Genomic DNA, 10,853 nt, shown 5'->3' with positions numbered 1-10,853 from the left:
CAAAGCTCTGTTGTTACTCTTTTATAAGGATTTGTGCCAAGGCATTTTGTAAACAAGCAATGAAAATGTAGCAGTTAATGAAATCTGCACAGCAGATAATGCCATATATTCTTAAACTAATGCTCAGAAGTCTTGTTTTTTGTTGTAAGGCATTAACTCTTCCATAAAAGCAGATGCAGTTTGTGAAATTGTTGGCTTTTACTTTGAAGCATTAGCAGTAACAACTCTACGTGACAAGACACAACAGTTTGACTGGTTAGATGGAAATAGGTGGAATAAATAGATATGTTTGAAAAACCTGCATGTAAAGATGGATGAAAGAACAGCAAAGGAAGAATGAACACTGGCCAGTGCTTTATGATACAGCCTTGGATGGCTTTACAGTGAGGACATCGGTGTTTGTACTAAGATTATACATGGATCCTTTCAATACAAAACAAAACACCTTAGAAAGTGTTCCTCTGCACAGAGAGGGATATAGCCGGCACAGTAAACATAATCTAGAGTGGATTGTCTTAAACCACTCCTTATTTCTTTACATTTTGCTTCCAAGCAGCCAGACTGTGTCATTTTTTAAGTGGTCTTGAGCAGTATTTCTCCAGGCTTTCTAAAAGTCTTTTCATTTTTAGTCCAGTCCTTGTACCTGACCTTTTTCAGATGAATGTTTTCTTTTTGTTTCGTTTGTTTAAGCCACTCAATACTGACCTGTGAAATCATTCAAGCAAACTATCTACAGCAGATGAACTGAATTTAAAAATTATGTCCTTAACAAACAACTGACCCTTCAGTTGATTCATCGACTGTTCACTGAAATTTCATGAGAAATGGTCTCAGTGGAAGGGTGGCTGTCAGGAAGCAACTCTTAAGGAAGGGGAACAAGATGAAAAGGCTGAGGTATCCCAAATTACTCAAGAACTGGACTGAAAAATCAGTGACAACAGGTCTGATGCAGTGATGAATCCAAATTTGAAAATTGTGGTTCAAATTGTCATCAGTATGTAGCGAGGAGCTCAGGGAAGATGTGCAACAGAGTGTCTACAAATGTCTGTAAAACACAGTGGGCTCGTCAAAGTGTCCTGGTTTTGGGGCTGGATTTCAGCCAGCTGTGTTGGGAATCTTGTCAAAATGGAATTGTGATTCTGATCCACCATGGAATACCATATGGAAAGCAACTGATTGGCCATGGTTTCATTTTTTAGCTTGATAATAATCCCAAACACTTCCAGTGCAGTAAAAGCGTATCTAGATACGCACAGTGGAACCCCATCAGCCATGGACTGGCCACCCCAGAACCCAGATCGCAACATTATTGAAGCAGTGTGAGATCATCCTGATAGAGAACAGAAAAAAAGCAGCAAACATCCAAAGAGCTTTGAATGTCCTCCAAGAAGCCTGTAGAACTATTCCTGAAGACTACTTAAAGAAACGGCAAGAGAGTTTAGGTTGTGTTGAAGAATAAAGACGACCATACTAAGTATTGTCTTTCAGACTCATCAGAATGGTACCAACTCAGTTTTTGCCCTCCATACTCCATTTCGATCTATTTTCTAACATCTTTCAGTAAATCACTGCACCTATTTCAGATTTAAAATATAAGTAAATGAAGGGTGGCTTAAAACTTTTGCACAGTATTGCAAATTAATAAATTAAGGTGTGGCAGTTAAGTGTATAATCACACACTACCCAAGAGTTTCGTTTCAAATACAATTAAGGAACTAATGAAACTGTGTGAGCTCATTGTGTAAGCAAAGAGTACCCACAGATGACTACTTTTCCAGCCTTGAGGTCATCCTGCAAGATAATGAGCTGTGGCATTACAACGTCCCACTGTGGGAACACACAGCCCCAGTCCAGGGACTCGACTGCTGCAATGGAGGGTGACCGGGACTGCGCCGCTGTGTGCTCCACCCTCATCCGCCTCAACAGCAGAATTTCTCAAGAGGCAGAGGAGTGATTTAGTTCATCTCATCAAAGACAATCCATGCTGTACATGTCTTGTGTAAGAAAGGGTATGACTGCGATCTGAAGAGAAAGTGAGTCACAGTGGATTATTGTTGCCTTTTCAATAATCCTCGCCGTCGTCATGGAAACTGCAGAGATGATAAAAAGTGTTAAATGATGCCATGAGCTGAAAGTGACAAAACGAATGCATCACTGCAGTTCAGATCAAATTTATTCAAAGGGGCTAACTTTAGTCCAGGAAGGATTTTCTATCATGTCACTCAGACTGCTCTAAACAACAGTTACACTGTTGCTCTCTTTAATGAAACAGCAACTCAGGGCCCATTTTTGAGGCCACCTGAAGTTCAGCCATGCTTATTAGCTGCTGTTACCAGTGAGAAAAGTAAATGAAGGTGTGAAAAGAGCTGCAAAAAAGGAAGAGATCAGGGGTTTAAAAACAAACTCCTTCTGGTTGTAATGCCTATTTTAAAACAGACAGTTTGAATGTGTGACACGGAGATGAGCACAGAGAAGGTAAATGCCTCAGTTTCTTTGTCTCGCTTTGTTTTCGGTTGCGACGGCATCAAGCCATTGTGACAATGAGAAAAACAACGAACAGAGTTAAAGTTCTTTACTCCCCTCCTCTAATTCCTGGTTTCACTTCCTGTTATTCTGTCTCTCTTGTGAGCCTCTTCCTGTCACCTAATGCTGAGAGACAGCACCAAAATATGGGAAAAGGATTGAGGGGGTCAGTAAGAAACATTTTTTTTGTGCGTCTGCACATTTTAAAAATTCAGCATGAGTAACTAAAAACAATATATACAGCAAGCCATGATTTTATCAGCTGCAAGCTGGCCAATATGATTCCTATCAAATTAAAAGCATGTCCTTAGCTATTACCCATATAGCTTTAAAAAACTCAACTAATCGGAGGTGTGGGCACAATAACTTGACGAGGGGGAAATTGTTTTACATATCAAGTGACTGCTTACTCATACTCATTCCAGATAGGCCAGTAGGCGTGTTCACAGATACATTTCAGTGCCTCTGGTGTGTGCGCTCTGCCAGGACAGCGCTAAGGGCTGAGTCATGTTGGTCTAACGTCAAGACACAGAGCCCATGAATAGGCATAGTTGGCCATGAGGGACAGAACAAATGATGCGGTGGCAAGGTTAAAAATCCCCTGACCGCGTGAGGCCCTTCAGTTAACTCCAGCTGGCCAGGGTTCACGCAGCGCCGCATCCAGTAGCCAAATGGCAGTCTATGTCTGTGCAGCCCAAAAACAGGCTCGGAGGTGCACACAAGTGCTGATAAGGCACAGCTGCATGACTTGGCTGAGACGTGCATTGGTAGATTGAGAGGTGTGAAGCTGTGAGTGCGATGCTTAAGGTAGAGAATGTGAACAATGACTGGAATCTAAAGTGGTCTTTGGGTGGAGGTGAGGTCCTGAATAATTGGGAGTCTGATTTAGAAAAGATAGGTGCTGCATTAAAGAGACTGGAAACCTGCAGTTGCTCTTTTATTAAAATAGAAAACATAAATAAAATGCCTATATAGATATTTACATTGATATCATTCAATTTTTATCTGAACTGACGTTCAGCCTTTTATGTTTTCTTAAATAGATTTTTAAAAAGTCCACCTCTTTTGTCTGTCTCAAAAGCAGTGGTGAACAATCCAGTGTCACTCATCAACAAGGAAGTTGATGAGAGCAGTCCTGGGAGACAAGATGGCTCTCTTTATGCTGCGTTCGCTCAGAAACTTCTGTCCGACGGGGCTCTCCAGAACCAGCTGCTGTACCCGACTGGTATCTTTGGACACCTGCACAGGGACGGTCACCATGCCACAGGACTTGTTGTTTATCTAAGAGTAAGAAACAGAAGGCGACAGATGAGAGAAGTTACTGAAAGGTTTTTTCCATTCAGTTATTTTGAAAAACAAAAGTTTTGCCATTGAAAGTTGTATTATAAACTGGCACAAAACTCCTAAAATAGCAGACTCCACCTTTTCCCTCTACATATACAGTGCATCCTTTAAAACACATAGTTAGTGGTACGCATGGTAAGGACACTCGGTCTTGTATGTTTGGAAGCAAATGTATGTGTGCACACGCTGAACATGATGCTGCTTTTAGAGGTGGTTGTAAATTAAGGGTGTGCACGCTTGTGTGTGCGTGTGCTCGGGATTGGCCTCCATTCTGGGACAAACCCGAGTACGTGATTAGAGGACTGAGAGTGAGGAAAGCCACAACAGAGCGCTCAGTCTAAGGGAAAACCACCACCATCATCATCATCACTGAGCAATGGAAGCTCAAATATATATACAGTGCGTGTGACTCAGAGATGTGTAAAAGAGTATTATTTTCACTAAGACACGGAAAATACATATGGAGTATTGTGAGAACAGAACTGGGCACACCCACCCGCACTCAGACATGTGCTGGTGGGTTTACTGGAGACCCGTCCTAACCATAAACACTACTTCTTCTTGCTAAGGTAACCCTTACCTAACTGAGTATTTACACAGAAATGTGCTGATTTCCCAAAATGTCACTGCAATGAGATTTAGATCTCTGTAGTGGGAATAGAATAAGTGGACACACCCATTTCTGTCTCGTGTTTCTCGTCTCTTTTTCCACGTAAAACTCAAGTGAAAGAGCAGCGCTGTTATTCAGCGTAGTGTTTGTTGAAATCACAGGTGTGTGTGCGTGTGAGAAGGGATTAGCAGGTTTTCTCAGGGGGATACTACCTCCTAAAAGAGAAAATAGTCACATTACAGCAGTTGGAGCTTTTATCTATTAGCCTAGTGGATATCCAGGGCAGAACGAAGAATAGCACTCTGATACAAATGGATTTTCTTTAAAAAAACAAAACAAAAAAAAAAAAAAACCACTATCACAGCTGGATACATCCTCTGATTGTCTTTGCATGCTGAAAAACACCGATACTTGAATTCCCGATGATGATGTACTCAGCTTAGAACCAGTCACAGGCTTCATTTTGGCTAACAGGCGTTTTTTTTGTTGGTTTTTTTGTAAAGAAAGTACACGAGTGAGTGAGTGACAGCAAGGCAGGAACTCTGTTCTTAACTTCTAATTACTGACCAACTTGTCTTTTTAACTTTAAGCACAGTGTCCGACATGCTGACGCATAAACACACAGGTACGCACGAACTTGTAAAGACATCTATCTGCGCGTGCACATGCACACAGAGGCTAATCATAGGCTCTCCTGAAAATTACAGACTATGGAAGTAATCATGGAAGTAAAAGTGGAGAGTTTCAGGAAATGCTAGAGGACGTATGAGAAAAACAGTCTTAATAAAGTTCTGTATATACACTCACTGGCCACTTTGTTAGGTACACCTTGGTAGTACTGGATTGGACCACCAAGGGTGCTCGACTGGATGAGATCTGGTGACTGGTGGCATTTGAGTGCACATTTAAAGGGACAGACATGAGCATCAGCAATACTCAGGTAGGTGTTAAAACATTGGTACTAAGGGACTAATGTGTGCCATTAGAACACCATCACCAGCATTATTTATGGATACATGTGTTTTGTCTTTTTTTAAACACCAAATTCTGAACCTAACATCCAAATATCACAGCAGAAATCAAGACATTTCTCTAATCTTCTGTTGTCCAGTTTGTGTCTCCTCCCAGTGTCAAACTGAGGATTATTCTGCATGTTAGGTAAATGTGTTAACCACCATAATATGGAGTGTTCCCTGATTGTTACTGGTGGTTATTTGAATTCCTGTTGCTATCAGCTCAAAGCAGTCTGGCCATTGTCCCCTGACCTCTGGCATCAACAAGGTATTTTCACCCACAGAACGTTTGCTCAGTGGATAGTTTCGCTTTGTCAGACCATTCTGTATAAACTCCAGAGATAGTTGGGTGGGAAAATCCCAGTAGTTTCTGAAATACTCAGAACAGCCCATCTGACACCAACAATCATTCCATGTTCACTTACACGACCTTTCTTCCCCATTCTGATGCTCAGTTTGAACTTCAGCAGGTTGTCTTCACAATGTTTACATGTACAAGTGCAATGACCAACAAAAGAAAAGGAATTAGGAAATGTAAGCGCTTCATTTAACTTTGACAACCATTTATTTCTGTATTTATTGTTCGGTCACAGAGTCAGAACCTTCAGCAGTGATGCATATTGAGTGAGTTCACGTTTATCTGAACTTACCAGTACAGACAATTCCACAAAGTCAGGGACCTCCAGATACTCTGGGTCCACAGTCGGCCAGGACTGCTGCAGGACATCCCCTTCATGTTGGAGGATGGGGCTGAGGGGGTGTTTCACCTGGCAAAGACCTGGGAAAGACCCAACATGGACAATATTTGCCGACTCTCAGGAAACGTATGTGGAGGTACAAAAGAGTCAGCCAGAAATTTATTCTTTTTTTTTAAAGAAAGAAAAAAGTTATATATACATTTAATTTTTAGTTCTGCGGATGACTTTAATGTTGCTTGTATTTGTTAATGTTTATGCTGAGACAACATCTCGGTAATGGGTCATACAACAACGACGCAGCTATTCTTACAGCGAGCTCCTGTCCTCTGGAGGCCCAAGGGAAGGATGTGAACTTCCTCTATCCTGCACTGTGTGTGTGAAATTACGAAGAAGGGCTCAGAGAGTAAAGTACAGTGCGGCAGAGGTCACACATCTTGTATGTCCTGTTTATAACGCTCTGCATCAGTGATTCTCAGACTGTGGGGGCAAAACATGACGAACACGTACCGGGGAAACTATGCAGTGAAACTCGAGTAAGCTGAATAACTGAGGAATTTTTAAAATTTTTTTAAATGGGGTGGGGGTAGGACAATAAACAAAACGAAGTTTGCTGATGCTATCGTGCTGAACTTCGTTTCACTAAAAAACAACTTAAGCTTCTATAGCTTCTTCTGCTATACGTACATGATGTACATGAGCACACACAAACACAAAACGTGCTCATTGTCACTCATTAAAACCAGCACACACGCTATATGCTTTCCTTTCAGCTGGACTCTGTTTTCTGGTTCTCTCCTCTCTCGGCTGTGTGCAGAAAGCTCGCGCCCGTGCATCCATGAAAAGAAAAGGATGTCCTCCAGGGCAGCACAAGGGCACGCTTCCACACGAGACACAGAAAGTGACGCTAGAGCTTCCTTTCTGTTGTTTAGCTTCTCAGCACTGTTTATTTCAGGTGGAGTGTACTGATCATCACCACTCATCGTTGGGTGTTCACTAGTGTAAATTAGATGTTTAGCAGAGGCCACTTCCTCTTTTACACACCAAAATTATCCTCATTTATAACTATTTAAATATCATCCGACAAGTGGTTAAGTGTAAGAAGTGTGTGTGTCATCATATGACACATTTCCTCTTTACATTAAATATGCACATGAACTTCACCAACCTGCCCAAAGCTCAGAAGCTAAGTGAGGGGCCATGGGTGCTGTCATCATAACCAGGGCAGCCAGAGCTTCCTCAAACTCCACGCTGTGTTGCAACAGCCTGACTGTTGCACTCTAGACACACAAAAGCAGTGGAGAAAATGTGATTTCCAGTGTGTTCAGTTCAAACAATACTTGTACCATATTTGCAGTTAGTTCGCCTCAGTTGAGTCACGCCTCATTTATTCATATTTTGCAAGGAAAATGGGAAATAGGTGCAATGATTTACTGAACCGTGAGAACATTGACGAAAGTACAGTATAGAAGGCAAAAACAGAGTTTGTACAATGAGCTTTAAAGTCAATATTTGGTGTGATCACTTTTATTCTTCAACAGCCTGAACTCTCTTAGGCAGCTTTCTTGTCATTTCTTTAAGTAGTTTTAGGAACAGTTTTCCAGGCATCTTGAAGGACAAACATTAATGCTGTTTGGATGTTCGCTGTCTTTTGTTCTATTCAGTGTCAGGATGATCCCACACTGCTTCAACAATGTTGAGGTCCAGGCTTTGAGGAGGCCAATCTACAACTGATTGATGTTTTTCTATGCAGGTATGCTTTTACTGCACTGGCAGTGTGTTTGAGATCATTGTCATGCTGAAAAAAGAAGCTGCTGCCAATCAAGCACTTTCTTGATGATGGATCAAAATCTGATTCTACTTTGTTTGGACAAGATCTCCATGACCACTGGCTCTCAAACCCCAACAGAGCTTCAACTGTGTTAATGATGACTGTACACACTTGCTGTTGTATCTCTCTCCTGGCTCCTCTGTACATATTAACAACAAAAATTTCACAGTTGGATTCATCACTCCATCAAACATGCTACCACTGATTCTGATGTCACACCTCAGCTATCTGTCCCTGCCTTAAGAATAACCTCTCAGGTCCTTTGTCAGGTCTTTTCTGGATTCCTTTTCCTATTTCTTAAGGACATGACTTTAGATGTTGCTCATCTGATGTATTGATGTATTTATTTATTTTTAGCTAAGTTTTAGGCTAATAGCACTTTAGCACTTGGTGCAAAAATACAATTTTATGCCTGTCAAACTATGTTATCTTAGGCATTTTTCATAGATTCAACAAAAGAACCTGAGACTGGACTAAAAATGAGTGAAAAAGCAGCCAATGTCCAAAGAAAAACCTTGAAAGACCTTCAGAAACCCTGGAGAACCATCGCCTGTGACCACATTAAAAAATTACAAGAGGAAGTCTGGCTCCTTGGAAATAAAATATAATGAAATAGCTGGTGGCTGAAGACTCTTTTGCACATTACTGTCCTTCAAGATATAAGAGAGTGCGCTCACGCTCAGTGTGTTAGTGAGTCCCATTAGGCGAGATATGGCTGCGTTGAACAGGAAGTCCTCTGTGAAGTGAGTCGTCACCTGAAAACACCAACAGAGAAACACGGCACAGTCGGTGAGTAAAAACGACAGTCTGAGGCTTTATGATGCCTTTCTGGATCCTAGACATATGGCTGCTTCCAGATGGGTTGGTGTTGTCACTTATTATTACAGAGTGTGCCTCTGATGAATCACTGGAAAACAATGACAGGTTCAGAAGACGGGCCTCCAGTCTGTTATCGTCATGTGGACCAGCTGAAGCCACAAAGCGAGTCAACATTCCCCTGCTCAGCTTTCATGGAAAAGGGAGCCATTTGGGAGGGTCCACAGGGAGCAGGTTTATCAACGAGGCTTTTGAGGGACAGATCAAAGGACAGCCTCGGCTTTGAGGGCTTAGGGCAAACAGCCTGAGGTCCTTTGAAAGCAATGGCCTTGAGGTGGGAGGCGGGGGGTAGAGAGCGACTATCAAACCTGGCAGCCAGAGAAGGCTATTTATAAAGTGTGAAAGGAGACAGTTTAAAATCAATTTCCAGCGCCTTCTGCTGCTACCCTTTATTCCAGGGGTTTCAGGTTGCGACGGATGTTTAGCGCTGAAATGCCACAACTCAGGACTTTGTACTGCGAGACTGTGTAACGAGTGATATATTATTTGCTGTCATTTGGTGCCTTATAAATGAGAAAAGACTTCTTAACGTGCCTTCCAACTGTAACATTTAACAAAGTGGCAAAAGGCTGAAGGATATTAATTAATACCAGGCATCAACAACTTTAGCACAGATAAGAGGAACAAGCTGAGAGCTAAATTCAAAACGGAGCAAAATGACAGATGCAATATGTTGCCGAAGGACAGTGAATGTTAAATCTCACTGACAACCCGAGATTTGACAACGGGCACATATCTGACCCCTGCTGGTGAGAAGTGCTGCAATATGTCACAGTTTAATGTCACAATGAGACGCTTAAGCCAGGGGTGTCCAACTCCAGGCCTCAAGGGCCGGTGTCCTGCAGGTTATAGACATCACTCTGGGTCAACACATCTGATTCAAATGAATAGTTCATTCCCAGGCCTCTGCAGAACTTCAAGACACGTTGAGGAGGTTATTTAGACATTTAAATCAGCTGTGTTGGATCAAGCACACATCTAAAACCTTCAGGACACCGGCCCTCGAGGCCTGGAGTTGGATTCACTCGTTCTCACTGGAGCTCGTCACACAGACAAATTTGCAGCACTGACTTTTTTCGAAACAAGCTCAATTTTTCGGATCCGAATAAACACACTTGATATATTAGACTGCATTTGGGAATAAATGTGCTCGTAGCTCAAAATGATGATACGGAAATAGTAAAAGAACACCGTTTTACTTCAGACACACAGCTAAACACACAGATGTGATCCTAGCTCTGTCAAAAAGAGCTTAAAGTGCCCAACTGACATCATGAAATATGGACAAAAGCAGCCATTATACAGCTTCAACTCCTGGATCAAACCATTAAAATTCTGCCTTCTGCTGCCTTCTAGTGAGAATTGGATGAACCCAGAATCTCAGTTTCTTCCCTTTCTTGTTTAGAAACATCAGGACCAAATCATCATCACGACACGCTCGGTGTGTAAAGGCCTTTAGGCTGCAGAGCAGTTACCTCTTGAATTGCGTAGTTCTTGTTCTCCCAGATCTTTTTGGCCTCCGCGAGCTCTTTCTTTTTCAGCAGCCTGGGATTGGGGACATCTCCGAGCTGCCGTGCTGCTCTCAGCTTGGTCACCAGCTGCCACAGTCGAGACTGCCATCGCAGAACGCCAGCAAGAGCATCGGCTGGAGTGGGTCAACACACACAGGACACAGGAAAGAGCATGTTTTTACAAGATTTATTTAAGTTCACACATCATGATTAACTTGTCTGTGTAATTTTGCAGACTCTTCTCACTCTTAGCATTCCACAGGATGTCCTGTTCAGGCGGTGCCGCATAGAGGATGTATAGTCGTACTGTGTCCACGCCGTACTGCTGGACCACGTCTTGGGGGTCCAGCCCGTTGTGTTTGGACTTGCTCATCTTCTCCCACGTCACCTCAACGCGACCGCCACTCAGAGCCACTGGCTCCTTATCTGGAAGAAACAGGATGGGGTCAG

General features: G+C 42.4%; 1 protein-coding gene across 1 annotated transcript in view; it reads right to left on the bottom strand.

The window, feature by feature from the left end:
- Positions 1-3,447: 3,447 nt before the first annotated feature.
- The window catches only part of lars2 (leucyl-tRNA synthetase 2, mitochondrial), a 35,297-nt gene continuing 27,891 nt past the window's right edge, over positions 3,448-10,853 (bottom strand). The window contains 6 exon segments of the mRNA XM_040013091.1: positions 3,448-3,804; positions 6,141-6,268; positions 7,354-7,465; positions 8,694-8,771; positions 10,368-10,537; positions 10,650-10,829. Coding sequence (XP_039869025.1) covers positions 3,625-3,804; positions 6,141-6,268; positions 7,354-7,465; positions 8,694-8,771; positions 10,368-10,537; positions 10,650-10,829 — 848 coding nt within the window. The 3' untranslated portion in view covers positions 3,448-3,624.

The sequence above is a fragment of the Simochromis diagramma genome, unplaced genomic scaffold (assembly GCF_900408965.1).
Source record: "Simochromis diagramma unplaced genomic scaffold, fSimDia1.1 OVJJ01000618.1, whole genome shotgun sequence".
Classification (NCBI taxonomy): domain Eukaryota; kingdom Metazoa; phylum Chordata; class Actinopteri; order Cichliformes; family Cichlidae; genus Simochromis; species Simochromis diagramma.
This window is presented reverse-complemented; position numbering and strand designations above follow the sequence as displayed.